The 22,016-nt window shown below is 45.5% G+C and overlaps 1 protein-coding gene across 1 annotated transcript in view; it reads left to right on the plus strand.

Annotated features, from left to right (window-relative positions):
• The first annotated feature begins 482 nt into the window (after positions 1–482).
• Positions 483–22,016, plus strand: part of MYOCD (myocardin) — an 89,723-nt gene continuing 68,189 nt past the window's right edge. The window contains exon 1 of the mRNA XM_065896701.1: positions 483–537. Coding sequence (XP_065752773.1) covers positions 483–537 — 55 coding nt within the window. The remainder of the gene's footprint in view (positions 538–22,016) is intronic.

Genomic DNA, 22,016 nt, shown 5'->3' on the forward strand with positions numbered 1-22,016 from the left:
CCTCCCGCCCCCGCGCCGCCCGCAGCCAAGACTTCAGACCGGCTCCCGGGACTCCTCCGGCTGCTCCGCGTCCCGGGCCCGCTTGCCACTCCTGATTGGCTGAGCTCCTGTCAGTAGTAAAAAAAGGATCAGATAGCAAACTGGGGACCTTCATAAAGGCGTGGTGGGGATGCTCGAGGAGCGCGGGCAGCCTATGACATCAGCCGCGCACGCCTGGGATGCCGCGGCGCCCCGCCAGACCCCGAGGAGGCGCAGGGTCCCGCCAGCTGAGAGTGGCGTAGCCCCGCGCGGCGAGGCCGCCACTTTTCTGGGGACACTGGTTTCGGTCACTGGCTGCCACTGTACTCCTACCCGGGGGAGCTCGCGGAGAGTTGGATGAATTCTGGGTTGTTAACTGCGGTCAGCTGGGCTCCCGGGAGTCCGTACCTGGTGGAAGTCAGGGGCCATCTGGCCAAGGGACCAGCGGCTCGCTGAGACTCAACATGACACTCCTGGGGTCTGAGCACTCATTGCTGATTAGGAGCAAGTTCAGATCAGGTAGGGCTAAGGCACTTGGCATTCCTTCTTCAACTTTTCCTCTTCTGCACGTCTCAACTCCACACTGCTTTCCAATAAATGTTTCAAAGCCAGCACCTTGGCTACTTCAACTCTGTTCCCCAAAAGCACATTTGGCAAGTGAAGAATTGTATGTGCCTTGGGGGGCCTTTAATGTCTTCTGCTGTAAATGCTTTGAGTCATAGAGTGTGGTTTTTGTTTGTGAAAAGGCCAGTCCTTTTACTTTTGTCTCTCTATTTGCGAGTAGAAATTCTGGAGGGGTCCATCCAACAGGAATAACCTTGAAAGTGAGCAAATAGGGGATTTCAAGTTGGAGAGCTGCACAGTATCCGTCAGAATTGCTGAGACAATGAACCTGATGCTGTTGTATTAGATACAGGAGTCACTTCAAATGGAGCTAATCCAAACAAATGTATTTCCCAAAAAAAGTCACTTGGGGGAAGTAAAAATAGCAAATTTGGAGCACACCAAGTATTTAAAATGACATCACTGTAGGAAAAAAAGAAGTCCAGTGCCACAAATATTTTTTCCCAAACCATCTGATGTTTATAAATGGAGACTTTTCCCCCAAATTTCTGTGTTAGTGGCGATAGAGGAACTTCTCAGAGGACGCTGAGTGAAGGTGAGTGGAGAGGAGACGGGCCTTTAACTGCCTCACACATAGGGTGGTAACTCGCCCCTGGAAGGTGTTGATGTGTGTGGGTCTCCACACTGAGACGGGGAGACTTCTTTGGTTCTTTGTCAATAGCTCTGTGTAGAATATCGGTTTTATGAAAGTGGTAACAAACTGCTCAGTAAACGGTACAACTTCCGCTTAGAAGATGGGTTACTTTATATAAACTGTGATGTGAACATTTCCCATAACAGGTGTTAGAAGGATGCTGGCATAGTTTGCTAAGTTTTCCATAGCCCTTCTAAGTGGGACCACGCAGCATTTCACTTGGACGGATGTTACCAAAAAATGAGAAGAGTGGATGCTGGAAAGTAGGGTCCTCTGGGACTTGCTTAGATGCTCCTGGCTTTTAGATGTCTGTGGGGTCCACTGGAGATTTTCTATGTCTCTGTACCGTCAAAGCGAGATGAAAACTTGAGAACGGAGGCAGCTACAAGACTCATTGCCCCGAAGATCTGGGGCCGGTCTGTCAGGGACTAGGTTCTGCAGTGGATTAATCCATCCTTTCCTTTCCGTGGTGAGGTGAGGCGGTTGGTCTGTTAATCCAACTAGAGACATGGCCACTGCTTTGCAATTTGGTCAAAACCGCAGGGCAACACTGCCACCTTTCTGAAGAAGAGAGGATGTGGATTTGTTTTCCAAGAAGCTACGCTCATTTCAAAGGCACCCTTGCCGGTTTCCTGCAGGGGCAGGGGAGGAGCTGGTTTGTCTCTAGATGGACTTGGTGATGTACTTGATAGTAGAATTGCGAAACAGACTTACCAGACGAATGCTTCCTTCAGCTGCAGTGCAGAGGCAAGGAAGACAGTGTTCTTAATTCCTGCTTTGGTGGGTCCACGGAGTCCTGGTGTCTCCCAGGTGGACCCTGCAGACCTAGACCCTGGAGCTTCCGAGAATTCCGATGGCAGCCTCACTTTTGTTTTTTTTTTTTAAACTGGGACAGGCTTCTGTATCACAGGAAGGATTGCTTTGGGAAGACATGCTATGCTATCGAAGCAGACATAGGCAGGCTTAATCCTCTACCTTTGATAAACAGGGAAACGGGGTCTGGAAATGGACAAAGTGGTTTGGTCCTCTGAATGCAAGGGGTTGATATCTCCTAAAAGATAGAGAAGAAGACAAGTTGAATGTAAAACTAAGTAAATGTAGTGTTGAGGACGGGGATTATTCTTCCTGGAGATAATTACAGCCCTAGCTGCGGGAGCACAGAAGTCTGGCTGGCAGCATGCGAACAAGAGGGCCTCTTCCTAAGAGACCTCGATTTATTTTATGGCTGACAATGAATAAAGAAGGCCTCTTCTCTGCTTTGATTTCTCTCTCTCTCTTTCTCTCTTGTTTTCTTTTTTTCTTCTTCTTTTCTTTCACAAACTACTCAAAATGTGAACTCATAAAACTCTATCTCAGGGCTAATGTTTGCTTTGACAGTGGGTTCTGGTGTATTTCATTTAAAAAGTTTCAAACAAAAAATACAGGAAAGAAATCGATCATACCAAGGGGCCTGTGTGTAGGGCTGGTTTGTAAGGGAACAGGTAACTGTTTTGACTCTGAAACTGACATGTATGGTAACAGCTTGCAACTGACTTTCTATAAGCTGTATTCCAGTGACCTTGTTATTAACTGCAAAGCGGTGCTACTGGAGCAATAAACACGAGTTTACATGGGCGAACGTGTTTAGTGATACACACTCATCTTACTGGAGAGGCCGCAGGGTTTCACAATCGAATGTGCAGGTCTAGTGCCAAACTCTCTGGGTTTTTAGCAGGTACTTCTCCTTATCGGCTGTATAACCTCGAACCTTAGCTAAATTACATCTTTATCTGCCTCAGTTTGCTTCGTCTGAATGACGAGAATGGTTATAGGATTGTTGTGATGACTAAATGTGATACTGCAAGTAGAGCATTTAGAAAAATGCCTGGCACTTAGTAAGCCCTCAAAAAGTGTTGTTCTATTATTTAAATTCTTAGGCAGGGTGGTCCTGGGTTTGTCATTTCTTCTGAGTCTTGGTTACTTCATCTGTAAATGTCAGGGTTGGACTAGGTGAGTTCTCAGACCCTTTAGAAACATTTTATGGTTCTCTGAAAATGCAAAGATTGGAAATAAGCAAAATTGTGATTGGGCTGTGTGCCAGTGGGGCATAAATCAGAGGCAGTTTGCTTAAATGCAGTCATTAATGTTGCTTTTAAACTAACCACATTTTTATTGTTTTTCATCTTTTCACTGTTGTTGTGTCAGTATCTGTAATCAGTATCACTGTCAGTAATTTTCCTCAATACCATAATCCTTGTGTCAGTAAGACACAAGGACCCATACATGTGTACACACACACACACACACACACACACACACACACCATGCACAAAGGATCAAAAGGAGAGAGAGAGGTCCATTAGTGGGTTTCCCTTCTAAAGAACCATTGTGTTTCTTTTGCTTTTTTCTCTTTTTCTCTTCTTCCCAAACAGCTCATACAAAGGCAGACTCTGCTTCCTGCCATGACCTTACCTCCATCCCCGGAAAGTTTAGGGCTGTCAGATTTCGCAAATAAAAATACAGGATGCCTAATTAAATTTGAATTTCAGATAAACAATGATTAATTTTTTAGCCTATATTGGGAGCATACTTTCACCTGAACTAGGCACTTTGCATTTTCTGTGGCAACTAGGCTATAAAACTATATATATTTACCTTATTTAATTGACCTTTTCAGATCTCATTTTTGTCATCTACAAAACAGAGGATTTGACTGGTTCATCTCTGCAGTTGCTTCCAGCCCTAAGATTTGATATTTTCCCAAATGAACGTCCCTGAGTACTTCTGTAAACTTTTGAAGACTATAAACTTCATAAAAGTGTTACTATGACATTTTTTAACTGTCATATCCTCAGGGAACGGGACATAGATGCTCAATAAATTTTTCTCGCGTGGATTAATGAATAATTCACACCTGCCATCTTTATAATTAACCCATTCTTATTCTAAGATTATTCTAAGATACGATTATTCTAAGACAATCGTTTCAATTGCTTCACGTGTTCAGTCTTCTTTTCTAAATTTCCTTGACAACTTTTGGGTGTGACGTTTACTGGAGCACAAATATCTATTCCCAAATTCCATTTTGCTATTGAAATGACCAGTAGAATATTGGTATATATTCTAATATTAAAACAAAGGTGAATTTTGAAGTAAAATTATTTCAGTGATATAAAAATTTACTACTTGTTTACTTAATGTGCTATCAAAATATCTCTCATTTGCCCATGGTTACAACATTTTCCTGTAACCACAAAGGCAGAGCCTACTATATGCCGGGTGCTATGACAGATACCGGGAATTCAAAAATGAGTGAGGTTTTACCCCTGCACTCAGAGCTAACTCTAAACTAATAAACATAAAATATACAGGATAATCCCCCTATTTTAAAAGGTCAATTGATTAGCAGCCTTAATTCCCCTGTGCCACGCGTTTTAGTCAGCATGGGCTACTGTAACAAAATACCATAGACTGGGTAGCAAAACAACAGAAATCTATTTTCTCACAGTTCTGGGGGCCGGAAGTCCAAGTTCAGGGTGCCATCATGGAAAGGTTCTGGTGAGAGCTATCTTCTTGGCTTGCCGACGGCCATCTTCTCGCTGTGTCCTCACATGGCACAGAGAAAGAGAGACAGACAGACAGCGAGCTCTCTGATCTCTTCTCACAAGGATACTAATCTCATCATGAAGGCCCCACCATCAGGACCTCATTTAAACCTAATCATTTCCAAAGGCCCCGCATCTCCAAATACTATGACATACGGGAGTTAGAGCTTCTGAATCTGGTGTGTGGAGGACACATTTTAGTCCATAGGACCATGTAAGGTAACATATTCATTGGTTCCAGGGATTAGGATGTAGACATCTTCGAGGAGGGGACATTATTCTACCTGTGACAGCAGCTTCCAATAAGGCATTCCTAACTGTAACCCCTCCCATGCCTCTCTCCTGCAGACTTCGTTCTGTAGCACTTTTCCTTTAATATAGATTATTCAGCCATAATACCGGTGTTTTCCCCAGGGAGGTCCACAGAAGACTAACTCCACAGCATGTTCAAGTTGTTCAGCAGGAAATTTTAAAAAGAGGGAAGCAAAGTATAGTGAAAAATTAAATTGGATTTTTAATTGCAGGATTTCTGAAGCCTTTACTATTTCTCATGTCTATTATGAGCTTCTGAAAGGCAGGGATTCCGAGACATGCTTCACCTTTATTCACACAGCATCTCAGAGGGCAAGTTTAGCTGGACAAACACATCGTGGAGAATTCTTTCTGGACAGAAAAACTCACAGTTTCCGACAGTGATTTCTCTCATGGGGTTAATCTCTGTGTCTAGGAAGCTGGCAAGCCCTCCGCACCCAGCCAGGTGCGCATTCTGTTGCTTTTCCTTCCTGGCTGCTTCCTCCCGTGCTGGGTGCCCCTTTCACTGCTCAAACCTCCGTTATTTATTGGCACCAAGGCCCCACCCCGGGAATATCCATCAGAGGATTATAACCCATGTCCCCAAGGAGCTCACAGGCAACCTGAAAGATGCTGAAAAAATGCTATACGAGAGTTACGTGTTCATTCATTCATTCAACAAACATGCAGGAATATTTCTTCCATGTTTCCCTTGTAATGGAGACTGTGTTAGGAGCTGGGGGTTCGATTGGGAAGCAGAAAAGACCCGTCCCATGTCCTCACGTGGAATGTTAGAGCTGACCCTCTAATACCCTGTGCGTGGTTCCTGCAAGCCTTCTAGAAGTCCACATGAGAACACAGTTACCGGGATTTTAAAAGATGAGTGTGTTTTAAGTGCTAAATGGGACTTTTAAGTCTTTTTTTAAAGCTAGTGGAACATTCAGGGGCCAGCCCATCTACTTCAGACCATTGCCTTCACCTCATATACCAGGTGGCCTCCCCCAGCATCTTAATTACTGTAGCAAGAGCCCCAAACTGCCCCCCTGCACCTAACCTGCCTTATTATTACCCATTGCTCCTATCACTATGGAGGACACTAAACATTTTACTTGATCGTTCACGAGGGCAGGAATTTTTGCCTGTTCCTTCGTTTTCGCTGCTTTATTCCCCCGGCACCTCGCACAGTGATTGGCATAGATAAGGCACCATTAACAATGCCTTGAATAGATACATTTTATTTTCCCCACAGACTATTCAGAAACAAAAGTAACCAGTCTATGCTTTTATATAGATTTTAGGCATATTGAAGGAGTGGTGCTTAAGACTAGAACAAAAAAAGAATGAGTGAATATAAGTACAAAATTCAGAAAAGTAGTTACCTCTGCAGTAGGAGAGGCAAGGGGAAGAGCTAGGCATGGAGCCTGAGTAGGAGAAAGGTTATTGGTGGTGGTCTTAGGTTGAGCGGTGGTGACATGCACATTGATTATTCAGCAAATTAATTAAATAATGTTCATTCATGGGCCGATGATGACAGTGTGACTTGGACCAGGGATGATGATGAATCCAATTATATGTATCTGGGGTCTTTGAAAAAAATTGAAAACATGGGTTTTTTAAGACCATAAAGAGTGGCATTCATCTTTTATCTGCTACAGTATATGACAGACACAGTAAGAGTTTGTCAGATAGGACTGAACCAAATTGAATGGATTCTGATCTAATTGGGTTGAATTGGAGAACAACACAAGTGCCTGGCAGAAGCAGAAGTGCTTAACCCAGCACTTTGAGGATTTTACATACCTCAAAGAAGCCAGACCTGAATAGGAGATGTTGGAACATGAAGTGGTCTTTCATCTTTATTTCCATCTTATTGGCATGAACTCACTGGTCCTCTAGCAGATGGTGACGAGTTTTTTTTTTTAATTAAATTTATTTTATTTTTTATTTTATTTTTGGCTGTGTTGGGTCTTCGTTGCTGCGTGCGGGCTTTCTCTAGTTGTGGTGAGCAGGGGCTACTCTTCTTTGTGGCGTGCAGGCTTCTCGTTGCAGTGGCTTCTCTTATTGTGGAGCACGGGCTCTAGGCGCACAGGCTCAGTAGTTGCGGCTCGCGGGCTCTAGAGCACAGGCTCGGTAGTTGTGGCGCACGGGCTTAGTTGCTCCACGGTATGTGGGATTTTCCCGAACCAGGGCCCGAACCCGTGTCCCCTGCATTGGCAGGCAGATTCGTAACCACTGCGCCACCAGGGAAGGCCATGAAGAGCTATCTTGAATCTCTGCCCAGATCAGAAAAGTGAAGCTGGCAGGTGTGTTGCCCAGGTATCAGTCTTTCCAGTCTCATGCCCGCTCTCCTGTGGGCAGACCTGTAGGGGGAGCCCATCACGCCCACTCTCTGACTCCAAGATCTTGGGAAAGTCATTGCAGCTCGCTGGGCATCTTGTTTCATTGTGGTAAAACGATCGCTGCAATTTGTGAGGGAAAGAGTTTTGTAGAATTATCAAGGCTTTCTTCTGCAGAAAGACGTCTCCATTCCCCACATGGGAAGGGATTACTTGACCTGGTGGCAAGAATCGCACGAGAGAGAAGCATGGAGTAGTGGTTTTGATAGACGTAAATAGTATTTTAAAAAATAACCAAAGCCACCCATTAGCCAAATGATAGTTTTTTTCAGCCTTATGATTTTAGTATTTAGTTTTTTCTACTTTATTAAGCAGACAGTGTTTAAGTCAGTAGTGTGCACTAATTTCTATTCTGATATCATCTAGAACAGCTGGTGAGTCAAGCTTTACCTAACTACATCTGCATTATCATCCTTAGAGGAAAATACAAGGGTCTCCACATTTTTTATAATGTCATTTATTCCCAGAAAGTCGGAATAAATAAGGCTGATTCCTGACTTTCATTTTTTACAGAGCACAGCAAAGTGCCCTCAGAAACCGCTGAAGGAAGAATAATTTCATTCTTTTCTCCCGTTGGTTGAAGGAAGATAAATTCTCCTGTTTCTCTACAGATACCACTAGAGTAGTTCTCTCACATTTCAGTTACACCAGTTGACGTTTGCTGTTTTCAGCCACCTTAGATCATTAGAGAAAGCAGTAGGATTCTAGCAGTAGAAGCAGGGGATTAAGCCACTGTAATATTGTAAAATATATTTATTGGGTTCCCCCGTGGAGGACCTTAAGCATCACTTGGTACGCGCAGCAGTGATCAGCGAATACACAGACTCTCAAATTCTTAGCATGTCTTGCCTAACATCTCAATTTGAACTGCCACTCAAACAAGTTATCCATCCTTCAATCTGCATCTCTTTCGCCTTGGACTCTTAAGTAGTGCAAAGTCATCAGTTCTTTCTCATAAAATATAGTCCAGTAACCCCCAGGAATATCCCTGTTTCACAGATAATGACTGGAAAATACCCCATAAGCTGTTTTGACGTTCCTCCTTCCGGGAAACACTCTCCTTTCAGGAAGTCATTCGACTCTTGTCCTCATGACTGATTGGGCTGGTTTCTTGGTCTGAGGGGAAGTTCCACACGGGATTTTCCGATACTCAAGCTCCAGACAGGGGCCGTGGGGCTTCAAAACAGGCTAAGTCCAAGAAAATGCTATTCAACATTCATTGAACAATCATTTCCTCAATACTTCAAATGTCTTCACTGTTTTGTGTTCCCTTCCTGCCCTTGTGCAGGCGCGTAAAGAACTTTACAAAGCTGTGGTCAGAGCGTACGTCTAAGTTAAGCTCAGCCTTTTTAGCAGTCAGCATGATATCATAAGCAGTTGTCCAGGCTGCTGCATGGTAGCATAATTCTTGTTTTAAAGACTGTATCCTATTCCACCAAGTGAGTACATAATAATTCCACTTGTAGTGGAATGTTAAGCCAGTTATACTTCTTTATGTTATAAACAACACTACTATGGAAATCTTCACGCACATAGACTCTTTCTTCCTCTGGATCGTTTTACAGGATACTCATCCTTTAGAGGAAATAATCCAAGTGTGGAAATCACGGATAGGAATCTTTATGATCCGCTCTGGTAGCTTGTATTTCTGGAGCACTTAACAATGCACCAAGCTTAACCGTAGTCCCTTTTCCACGTGGCAGTGAATATTTGACCCTGTGATAGAACTAACTCAGAGTCATCTTGGATACTTATCCAATGCGGACTGGTGTTCAGTGAGCTTTTCACACCTTTTCAGTCAAGAATGAAAAGGAAAAGGAGCCACAAGTACCTGATACCTTTGGAAACCTTTGGCTGCCTCTGTGTGATCTGATATTTGGGGACCAAATGTGACCGTATTTCCAAATATGATTGATGCTTCATCAAAGGAGAAGAGAACAGGACCAAGAGTTACTGGGAACCTGTTATCTGTGACATTTTCAGTATCTCATTTAATCCTTACAAAAAATGCTATGAGACAGGTATGCTTATTCCGTTTCATAGATGAGGAAACTGAGGCTCAAGATGTCAAACAGCTTAGTCGGAGTAACGTAACTGGTAAACGGCAGAGACGAGGTCTGATCCCATCTGTGCCATGATGACCATCTCTACCACAAGCTAAACCTCGCTTCTCCCACCCTCCCCCTCCACCGCCCATCCCACACGCACACACTTGGCCCAGTGGATTTAATTCTACATTCCAGTGGAGTTCTGGACTACAACTTCAGGTTTATACCCAACTGCCATTATTGTCCGTGATTTTCTAAATAGCGATTTACTAAGCTACTTGTTTCTAATACTAATTAACCTGTAAATTATACATGCCATCTCTCCCAAATCCCAGGACTTTTAATGAAACTTGAGTATTTTAATCTCAGTTTATCTGATGAAAAAATTTCAAGATATTTTTGAAAACCACCACCAACAAGAACAGACTTGCCCTAAGACACTGAACATGTAAGGAATATCAAATAACAGAGAATCAAGTGATGGTTGCCAGGGGCTGGGAGGTGGAGGAAATAGGGAGAGGTTGGTAATAAAAGGGCACAAACTTTCAGTTATACAATAAATAAGCGACATGACATAAAATATTAGAAGACAGTTTTAAATTTAGCACCCTCCCCAAACACACACAGAAATGTCAGTAGATTCTAAATATCATGCTCATTTCTTGATCAAAAGGCAGTGGGAAAAAAAAACGTTTTTGTATTTCTAAATTTTTTATACAATTTTTAAAAGTTACTTTCCATTTACAGTTACTACAAAATATTGGCTGTATTCCCCATGTTGTGCAGTATATCCTTGAGCCTATTTTATACCCAGTAGTTTGTACCTCCACTCCTCCACCCCTTTATTGCCCGTCCCCCCTCCCACTGGTAACCACGAGTTTGTTCTGCGAGTCTGCTTCTTTTTTGTTACATTCACTAGTTTGTTGTATTTTTTAGATTACACCTATCAGTGGTATCCTACAGTATTTGTCTTTTTCTGACCGACTTACTTCATTTAGCACAATTCCCTCCAAGTCCATCTGTGTTGCTGCAAATGGCAAAAGCTCATTCTTTTTTATGGCTGAGTAATATTCCATTGTATAAATAGACCACATCTTCTTTATCTATTCATCTTCATCCATCTGTTGATGGACACTCAGTTGCTTCTGTATCTTGGCAATTGTAAATAATGCTGCTGTGAACATTGGGGTGCATGTATCTTTTCAAATTTGTGGTTTTGCTTTTTTCAGACATATGCCCGGGAGAGAAACCGTTGGGTCATATGGTAGTTCTATCTTTAGTTTTTTGAGGAACCCCCATACTGTTTTCCACAGTGGCTGCACCGACTTACATTCCCATCAACCGTGTACAAGTGTTCCCTTTAAAAAAAAAAATACTTTGATAGCTGAAATATTTTAGGCTCAGCAAGTTGGGGATCAAGACACACCACAGATATACCAAAAGCATTCAAGCATACAACAAAGTCTAGAAGGATCCGTTCTCAGTGATTATCTCTGGGTGGTGAGAAAATGAGTAATTTTTAATTTTTCTTATCTTCTTTCTTATATTCCTGTGTCCCTTATCTTGATGATCTATTCAGTGTCTCCTGTATCTTCTATAGTAAGCAGGAATAACTTTGGTAATACGTGAATTAGCAGTGGACATTGCTTGAGTATTCAGTTTTAAGCCATGTAGTCACAGGAGATGAAAGATTCCTTAACCGAGGAGCCGCTGAAACAGGTTGGCTGAACACCTAGGAGGTTTAAGTTGTTACAGACTCCCACCAATCCGAGAGCACGTCCACGTTCATAGACTACAACCGAGAAAACTTGGTCCGTAGCTGAGACTGAACATCGGCACCCCCTCCGATTAATCTGTGTTGGAAAATTCTAATGTGTATATCGTGATACAAGCCCTACAGTCTCACTGACCTGGGGTCAGATCCTGGCTCCACCTTTCCTGGTCGTATGAACTTGAGCATATCCTTCAAGCTCTCCACTCTTCCGTCTGTGAAGGTGGGAACAAAATTGCCTGCCCTGTGGAAATTTTGTGAGGCTTTAGTGAAATGACAAAAAAGGTATCGGACCTAGTGCAGGGATGTCCTTGTGTACTCCGTCAATGGTAACGGTTTCATCCACGGATTAATATTCGTGGTGATATCATTATTTATATCAATATGCTATAGGAGGTTAATCTGCAATATCTAAAATTACTTCAATATTATTATAAAATATCTTATTGTTTCTAAATTTACAACCATCTTGTGGTTATCTCGTGAGACTTGCTGCTACTTCTCGTTTCTTTTTACCGCAGGTGGTGTTTGAGAATGTTGCATATACTCATTATCATTATAGGATTTACACTGTGTTCTATAAAGCGATTTATGTACGTACTATCACTTATTCCTTCCCTTTCAAAGAAAATTTTGAGAAAGGCATTATTATCATTTTCATCCTCCAGACAGGGGTAGTTGTCCAGCTCAGGTCCTTATGTGTTTCCGACAAGAGCCCCAGGCCTTGTCTGGGACCTTGCAAGGTTACCAGTTGGCTGTAAGGGTTAGCGTGGCTCATGGCTGTTCTTCGGGCTCCACTGAGAGCCCAAATCCTACACCCTTGTAATCGAAAATATTGTTCTGTCTAAAACTGAAACCAAGGCGAAGAGCTCTCTCCAGAGGGAACAGTGTTTGAGGATCAGACAGCACCCTGCTAAATTATAATACCTTTTATTTTTATGGTGCATTAAACTCGCAAGTTGATACGCTTATATTTTCATAACAACTCTGTGCGATTACAAAACTGGCCGTGCGGATGAGGAGACTGAGAGTCTGGGACATTAAGAAATCTGCCCAAAGGGCTTCCCTGGTGGTGCAGTGGTTGAGAGTCCGCCTGCCGATGCAGGGGACGCGGGTTCGTGCCCCGGTCCGGGAAGATCCCACATGCCGCGGAGCGGCTGGGCCCGTGAGCCATGGCCGCTGAGCCTGCGCGTCCGGAGCCTGTGCTCCGCAGCGGGAGAGGCCACCACAGTGAGAGGCCCGCGTACCGCTAAAAAAAAAAAAAAAGAGAAATCTGCGCAAGGTTACTTATTAGATTTAGAATCAGAGTTCTGGGCTCCCAGAACCAAGTTCTCAGTGTGATCCTCTGAGGAACATGCAGCCTGGGAAGACATCGATGGTGCAAAGATGGGCCGATGCCTGGCTTTTTCAAGGCCAGTGGCTCTCAGCTAAATAAATGGTTCTTCTGCTCAGAGCGTTCTTCGCACATAGTAGCCATCTGCACTGGCTTCAAGGTTCAGAGGGCTAGATTCGAGAGAGAGGTGAAATTCAGCAAGTTAGATACAGTATTACCTGGGAGAGGAGAACAGAATAGGCATAGAAATGGCAAAGCAGCCTTTGGCTTCAGTAGAATACCAGCCTCTGTAGAAGGTTCTGGTCTTAGCACATAGACTAGAACCCAGCGCTATGGAATGTCCCAGAGACAGAAAATGTTCTTAAATGTTATGTTTGGTTGTTTCAAAACCTTGTAAAAACGGTAGAGCCAAGATTATTTTCTAACGCTTAAAAAAAACTTTAATATACCTACATTTACTATTTTCTCAAACTTTAAAGGTACAGTATGTGTGTACATATATATATATACTCACACTATTATATGTTATATATATTTATATCAATCACTATTATATATATCATGATTATGTAATGGTGTGAGTATATAATATACACATATATGTCTATTGTATATTATGTATATACTGTACACTTCATATGACGAGTCAAAGATCTATATTCTTTGTAGTGTTATACATGCTACAGAAAAACTGAAGGAAAAACTCAAAATGCTCAACAAAGGGAGAATGTTTGAAGACACGGAAATGTAATATAACGTGCGTGTTATATATGGTACTTTCAAAGAATAGCTAATGAAATGGAAATATGTTTTATAACCAGAAGAGGCAATATGTGCTTTCAATGCTAGCACAGCATACCACAGGCTTCACTGAGGATCTCGAAAGAACTTCAGTCTCTATTCCAGGACTACAGCGACGTGGAATGAAAAATTTCCCCTTAATTTGGAGAGAATTCCTTTTCCTTGCCCTCGTAAAGCACACCCTTGGTTCCAAGTTCTAATACCAGTTCTCATCCAGGTATTCCCTGGACGCCTACGTTCACCTCTTGAATGTTTGTGTAGTCATTTAGCCCAGCTCACAGAGTCTTAGTTTGATCACGGCAGTGACCCTGTGAAATGGGTCTAATGATACCTTCCTTAGAGGAATGGGAAAATGAGGTTCAGAAAGGGTTCGTGACCCACTGAAATTCACACGCAGAAACATGGCAGAGCAGGGCTGAACCTGGATCTCGCGACCCCTCCCAATGAATGGTGGACCCTGGGAGATGAAAATCAGAGTCCCTTTCCTCCAGGACCACCCCCCACCCCAGCACCAGCTTTCAAGGAAAGCAGGTCAAACAGCAGGTTCTGGTCCCCCAGGCCCCTCCTGCCCCCCCCACCCTGCCCCGGGGTAGCACGCTGTCCACCTAATTCACTCGTGGCTCTAGGCCATGGAACACATAAACAAGTGGGGAAAGCCTCTGGAGGAATCTTGATGCCCACATGGAACCATTTGTCTTCTGAAATGATTGTTTGAAATTGTTTATGTCAGTTGCCGAGTTTCTGTTGCACGCTTCAGGGACCTATTTGTGATGGAGGAAAAAGTTTCCCTGCAGCCGAGCGGTCAGGGCTCAGCGGGCAGTTCTGGTGACAGCGTGGCCTGACGCCAGCTGGTCCTCCCCACGTGGGGATGGCTCTGGGGGTTTGCACCGCAGTCCCAGTAGAGCACCCCAAGAATGACTGGGTGCTCACTGTTTGCTGGGTACTGCTTTTAGGGCCTCACATGTACGAACTGAATCCACACAACAGTCCTGTGGGGTGGTACCTTGGGTCCCCCGCCGTCCCCCCACATTCACAGATGGAGAAATTGGAGAACCCAGCCCCAAAGGGCATTTCATAGGACTCCACGACTAGTAAATGGAAAAGCTAGGACTTGAACACATGCACCCCTGGCTTCAGAGCCTACGTCTGCAACTCCTACTCTGTACTGCTTCTCACAGGCATCTAGGCTGGCCGGAGCTGGCTTCCTCATCCTGTCCTCCCCGAGAGCAGGCAAATTGCACCTTCTGTCCCCTTAGTGACATCGTCAGCCCCACGGCACATCCACGCGAGGCCTGCGTTCCTCCTGCCTGTAGTGTCTTGAGATGTTGTAACATAAAAGCCCTCGGCTCACAAACCTGGCAGCCGGCTGCGTGAGAGAGAATTCCTTTTGAGGCATGAATTAGTCTTCAAGTGTTTTGACAAACTGAGAGGGTGGTGCTTACGGAAAGGATCGCTTCGCAGTGTTTGTGTGAACAGACATCCTTCTCGAACTTGAGACTGTGTGTGAGGCTTGATCGTTGAAATAACTGCGTGGTCATTCTGAGCTGGTGCTCTTTGGATGTGAATATTCCCCTGGTTTTTACCCAACACGTGCCCAGTGCTGGAAGCTGGCCTGAATTCGTGTGTCTCGGTCTCCTCGAAGGAAGCAGAGTCGGGACATCTCGTGAGATCAAGAAAGAACAGTGGTGCCTGGTCCCAGCCTCTTCCCTGCGTGTCTGCTCATCTGTGAAGACGACTAACGCCAGTCCGGCAGCCCGGGCTCCCCTTCTCCATCAGACCACAAGGGGCGCATCAGTCACCTGATCGTCATTTTCTCTGCCTCTTCTCTCGATGCCCCCAGCAATGGACGGGTACCCAGTCAGCTTCTGTCCTTCTTGTTCACTGTGACCACTTGGCTGCGTACAGGGCAACGCTTGGTCAAGGGAACAGTTATTCTTGGTACCTGGACTCTGAAGGCAAGGAGCAGGGTGTGCTCAGATGTCAGCAGGACACACAGAAATAATCCCTGGCTTTCAGCCTTGTTTGGGGAACACGGCCAGGCTTGGGGCAGGAACAGTGTAGACAACCTGGCCTAAAAGGTCACATTCTCTCAGTTCTCATCCCCCCGTCTCCTCTGTACTAGGCGGGTTGATGCCCGTGTACCATCAGACCCACGAGTGACACAGCCTGCTCCTGGGAAGGGGGTCTGTCCCAGAGTCGGAAAATGCCGAGGAAAGAATTCTGTGAGCGGGCCACCCGTTGGGCAAGGAGAGAGCAGTTATTTCTACGGTCTGTGTCCGACAACATCAGCTTCCAGCTCTGAGCATCCCTGAAACCTCCAGTGGTGGTCCTGCTTGATACTTACCAGGAGATCCTCCATTGCCCTGTGCCTGACGGTGTCCTTGAAGGCAATGACGTCGAAGTCGGGGGTCGTACGTGAAGGTTGATCTAAACGCAGGGTGGAGCTCAACAAAAAGAAGTTCAAGGCCAAAATTTTGGACAGATACGACTGCCCCTTCTGAGGGGAGAGCTTTCAGCCAACTATTGCTCTGTCGTGTCCAGGGCTTGTGGTCTTTACCTGGCATCGGCTAGAGAGGGCGCCACATTAACAACCATCCAGGATGCGTCCCACGACATGCTTAACTTGGCCTCCTGGGTCTGCCAGCATCGTGCTCTGGGGTGTATGTTTTGCCACCTCTACAGACCCTAGGTCTGCACCCCTAGGAGTTTTGACTGGTGGACCAGGATTTTAAAATAGATCTCAAGGCTTTGCTTGCTTGCGCTGGTAGCTTTCCACCACCACCGGCAGCCCCCGTTCAATACTAATCAGTAGGGAGCTTCTTGGTTTGCAACCAGTAGAGAATTAAATCTTGAACAAGCTTAAACAAAGAAAGAGCACTTACTATAAGCATCCCGGGCTGTCTCATGGAACTCGGCAACAGGAATGTGGTTGGTACTTGGAGGAGAATGAGCTGGAATTGGGGATTGGAATACCTTCAGGCCACTCTCCCTGGCTCTCCCCATCCCTGTTGGCCAGCTTCACCATTTTCCCAGTTCACGTGGTTGAAAACGGCCACTCCCGACAGCTCCCAAGTAGACAGCTCTCGCCCAGTCCAATTTCCAAAATTCCTAGGGAAAAGCCCAATCTGGCTGGGGGGATGCCCATCCTTGGGGGGAAACTGAGATCAGGAAGAGAGGCCATCCTGTGGGAATATCTTAGCTACACAAAACCCACCTCCAGGGGCTTCCCTGGTGGCGCAGTGGTTGAGAGTCCGCCTGCCGATGCAGGGGACGCGCGGGTTCGTGGCCCGGTCCGGGAAGATCCCACATGCCGCGGAGCGGCTGGACCCGTGAGCCATGGCCGCTGAGCCTGCGCGTCCGGAGCCTGTGCTCCGCAACGGGAGAGGCCGCAACAGTGAGAGGCCCGCGTACAGCCCCGCGTACAGCAAAAAAAAAAAAAAAAAACACCTCCATAGCAGATCAGAAAGGCATTTCCTTGTAAGTTCAGTGGAAAAACGTTCAGAAGATAATGAAAGGCAGGTATGACTTGCTTCTTATTTCCTCTTTTATTCCTCACTCTGCCAGGGACTTTATGGTCAGTATCTCCCCCTTTCTCATCGGGGGAGCCAAGTCTTTCGGAAATGGAAACTACCCATGCGTGTGCACGGACGCACACACACAAAATGGGCTGTAGTTGAGTAGAACTGAAAGGAAGCAAGTTAAGTGCCATGGGCTTAACAACTCCATTTATTTATTTGCCTAAGTTTCCTGGGAGAAAAGACCAGAAAAGCCTCTCTAATTCCCAAACGATGTGAAGCTTCCCTTTCATAATGTACCCACAGTTGTAATTATTTGTTTAATGTCTTTTGCCTCCTAGGCTGTAAAATTTTCATAGGCAGGGTCCGTGACCGCTTTATTTGCAGCTGGATCTTTAAATGTCTAAAACGGTATCTAGATATTTAGTAAGAGATCAATAACTATTGAAAGAATGAAATGAAGGATGAGTGATGTTAATGCACTCACCTTACTGCCAAGTTCCCAGATGAAAGCATGGCCTCAAAGCTCCTGATAGCCCTACCAATAATTATAGTAACAATGCTTTAGTTTTTTTGTTTGTTTGTTTGCGGTACGCGGGCCTCTCACTGTTGCAGCCTCTCCTGTTGCGGAGCACAGGCTCCGGACGCGCAGGCTCAGCGGCCATGGCTCACGGGCCCAGCCGCTCCACGGCATGCGGAATCCTCCCGGACCGGGGCACGAACCCGTGTCCCCTGCATCAGCAGGTGGACTCTCAACCACCGCGCCACCAGGGAAGCCCAGTGCTTCAGTTTTTGTGGTTTTATTTCTTCTTTGCCAAAGTCTGATGAAAGAAATTGTCATGTAAATTTGATTCACCTGTCTCTGACTCTCTCTCTTTCTCTCCATCTTTAACTTATTATCAAGACATAGTGATTCTTCTTTTCCACTTGTTTCTCAAATCTTGCCTGTCTTCTCCATTCTCACCATGTCCAAGTGACCTTTCTTGCTTTACCCATGGAGCCTGATAAGAGTCTTCACACCAGCCCCATCTCCGCCATTCATGTTAACACGAGATTAGTTACCCTAAAATCTCAATGTTACCATATAACTCTGCTGCTCAAAAAGTGCCAGTACTGGACTTCCCAGGTGGCGCAGTGGTTAAGAATCCGCCTGCCAATGCAGGGCACACGGGTTCAATCCCCGGTCCGGGAAGACCCCACATGCCGCGGGGCAACTAAGCCCGTGACCCACAACTACTGAGCCTGCGAGCCACAACTACTGAGCCCGCGTGCCGCAACTACTGAAGCCACGCACCTAGAGCCCGTGCTCCACAACAAGGGAAGCCACCGCAATGAGAAGCCCACGCACCGCAATGAAGAGTAGCCCCCCCTCACCGCAACTAGAGAAATCCCGCGCGCAGCAGTGAAGACCCAGTGCAGCCAAAGATAAATAAATTAAAAAAAAAAAAAGTGCCAGTACTGCCGTCTTTCTACAGGATTAAGTCTGAACACTTCAGCGTAGGTTTCAAGGCCCTCTGTCCACGAATCCCGACTTCCTTTTCCAGTATTATCTCTTACCGCCCCACGATAGGAGTCCCTCTCCTTGAAAAGTTGGTGCTCTGGGGCACACTACGTATCTGGTGAGGGCCCAATGCAGCATTATAATGTGGGATCACAATTTCAGGTGGTGACAGCACAGCGTTAAACTAAGCACAGGGCCCTTCTGAGCGTGGGATGCTCATGGCACAGGTCATATATGCTCATGAAGCTGGCTCTGGCCAGGAGGTACCATATGGATTCCACATTCCAATTTTTAGGCATGCTTTTCCCTTGATCAACAATTCCCTTTATCAACCATCTTTCCTCTAAGGTTCTCCCTTGCAAATGTAAAGGTTGCATTCTTTTATCCTCGGTACCCTTCTGTGAATATGTATTCTTTAATCACGCGTTACGTGACACTTTATTTATCTAACTCATGTGTGGGCATCTTCTTTTCTTCATTAGATTATTCATGCCTTAAATTACTGTGTATCGTCCTCAATGTCTGGAGATGCCTCAGCCAATAGCAAGGGACTGTTAAATACTTTTTGAGAGACTGAATTGGTAGCTTTGTGGGGGGGCATCCTACCAATTCTGGGGCCTTTGTAAAAATAATAGCTGTTTTGGGTCACATTTGCCTCTGGAGGTTCACTTTAAGACCCTGCATTTCACATCTGACTTCTTGGAACCCTCGATGGTATACTGCTCTGCTGTCTTGCGCTCTTTTTCCTGCACTTCGAATATAATGCTAAGAACTCTTACAAGACATGTCATCATCTCGTGGGGAAAACTCCGGAGATGAAGAAACATCTCAGAGGCTTGAATTTGGAGACATGCACAGAAAGACCCGGGTCAAAGATGAAGCCAAAGGTCATGAAATGTTAACACTCTTAGTAGGAAGCCGAGGCCTGCAGAGGTGACGTCTGTTTGACCGAGGTCACACAGCTGTTTCATGGGAGGAGCAGGACTTGGTCCCCTGAACTCTCGTGTGACTTGCAGGGGACATCCGCTGTTGTATTTCAGCAGGCAGAGCTCCGGGTGATCTTCTAACCAGTACTCATAAGTATTTTGCCTGTGTGCAAACCAGAAATTCACCGTGGATGCAGCTTATTATTATTTTTTTAATACAGTTCACTTCGGTTTTCTGTGAGATTCTGGACTTTGGCATCTGTCTTCCAATATTCAGATGATAAAAAGGATTCACATTTAGACAGAGGGCATATTGTATATGCAGGACATGAAACAACGTATAGAGCAATGAGGATACAAGCAGCGTTACGGGTCTGACGGAATGATTGCTCTTGTGGTTGCCAAGGGATGCTGGCTGCTAGGCAGGGTACAGAGGATTCTACCAGGAGACAGGAGTGCATTGTAATAAGGTGCTAAAGAAGCAGTGAGAGCCCACCACCAGCTGCTGATGGGAAAGGCTTCCCTCTGCTGCTGTTGCTAAGGAACCTTGGCGTGGTCCTCTGAATCGGAAGCTTTCCCGCCTCTCGCGAGGCTTTACTGCCCCGCAAGAAGGGTTCGAAGGACCAAGTTGGGCTGGAGGAATAGGGTTCTATTGATGCAATGGCGGCGCCGTTATCCGCCCCTCAGACCCTCGTTCCTGAGTAAAAATCACTCCATCTGTTCCTAAGCAACGTCTCCTTGGAGGTTTGAGATTTTTAAGATCGAAATCACAAAAATAACATTTAAGTTGGAAGGGATTTAGGGACGACCCAACCCAATGATTTTTGAAACTACTCCACAGAGCTCTGACATTTCATGAGAGGTTTTGCTTTTACTGTGCTCCCTGGTACTGTTTTGTTTTGTTTTTCCTTCCATGTAGGATTTCAGCTTGAATTAAAAAAAAAGGTTTCTTTTTTTTTTTTAAGTTTGAGAACACCTAATTCTAACTTAATCTGTCCTGTCCTTCATGGGTAAGGAGGCTGGAGCCCAAAGAGATGACTTTTTTTTTTTTTTGCGGTACGCGGGCCTCTCACTGTCACGGCCTCTCCCGTTGCGGAGCACAGGCTCTGGACGTGCAGGCCCAGCGGCCACGGCTCACGGGCCTAGCCGTTCCGCGGCATGTGGGATCTTCCCGGACTGGGGCACGAACCCGCGTCCCCTGCATCGGCAGGCGGACTCTCAACCGCTGCGCCACCAGGGAAGCCCGAGATGACCTTTCTGTATTATTATTTTGAAGTGTTGTTGGAAGAAGACCTTTGGGTTCGCTCAGCAAAATTGGGGGATTGATTTTCACCTTACCTCGTAGTCAAAGCAGATCCACTGTTGGACTGGAATTTATGGAACATTAGAAGGAAGATGATTCTCTAGATGATGAATATATGGTTGGTTTAGTGAGTACATGTCTTCCGTTTATCATTTACCTTCTTTGAGGTGTTTTTTCATTCATTCCCTCCCACAAAAATGACTTACTAAATGTAAAATAAACAAATTAGTTTATGACTTTGGTTACGTTTAAATACAAAATAATTTATAATTCAGAAACAGTATCTTGTTAGACCATGCATTCTGGGGTTCCTTTAGAACAGGGGTCCCCAGTACCCGGCCCGCAGACTGGTACCGGTGTGCGGCCTGTTAGGAACCGGGCCGCACAGCAGGAGGTGAGCGGCGGGTGAGCGAGCGAGCGAAGCTTCATCTGCCGCTCCCCGTCGCGCCATCGCTCCCCAGCGCTCCCCAGCGCTGGCATTACCACCTGAACCATCCGTCACCCGCCGTCCGTGGAAAAAGAGTCTTCCACCAAACCGGTCCCTGGTGCCGAAAAGGTTGGGGACCACCGCTTCGGAAAATATGACCATTCTTAGAGGCCGAAGGGTGGTGGCAAGTGAGCTGCATAGAGACCACAGGCGAAGCGAGGCTGAGAGAAATGTGTTTAGGAGAAATGGAGGATTTGGTAGGAAAAAAAACAGTTGAGTAGAGGGAGGGTAGAACAGAAAATCAATCAAATATGAATAATATGATGGTCTTAGGAAGGCAGTGTCTCCATGGCAACACGGGAGGTGTGATGGGTAAGGATGATGCTCATCGCAGTGATGGTTTACTTAGATGGACCAAGTAGAAGCTTAGCGCACAGATCCCAGCAACTTCTCTGTAGGATGCAACTTCATGGGCCCATGTCGTATTCTAGATAGAAAGTAATAAACAAGAATTCACAACTGCTGAAGAGTTGGGAAACACCAAGACCCCTAGTGTTATCATTTAGGGGGAAAGGCAGCTACTCTCCACCATCAGTGGCCGGAGGAAAGATATCTGGGTTTCACTTGGACCTGCCAGCTTTGTCAATACAGCCCAAACTCAAGTATGAATGGGTGATAATCCAGCTTATTGGGTCGGTATAGATGGCTCCCATGAAGAATTCTACTTCCCAAATTGCTGCTTCCAAATCCCTCCCTCCCTTCCTTCCATCCTTCTCCTCTCCCTCCACCTCATTCAGAATTAGAATCACCTCCACGCTGGGCCCAGGGAGGCAGCTTATGATCT

This window comes from Phocoena phocoena, chromosome 19 (assembly GCF_963924675.1).
Source record: "Phocoena phocoena chromosome 19, mPhoPho1.1, whole genome shotgun sequence".
Taxonomy (NCBI): domain Eukaryota; kingdom Metazoa; phylum Chordata; class Mammalia; order Artiodactyla; family Phocoenidae; genus Phocoena; species Phocoena phocoena.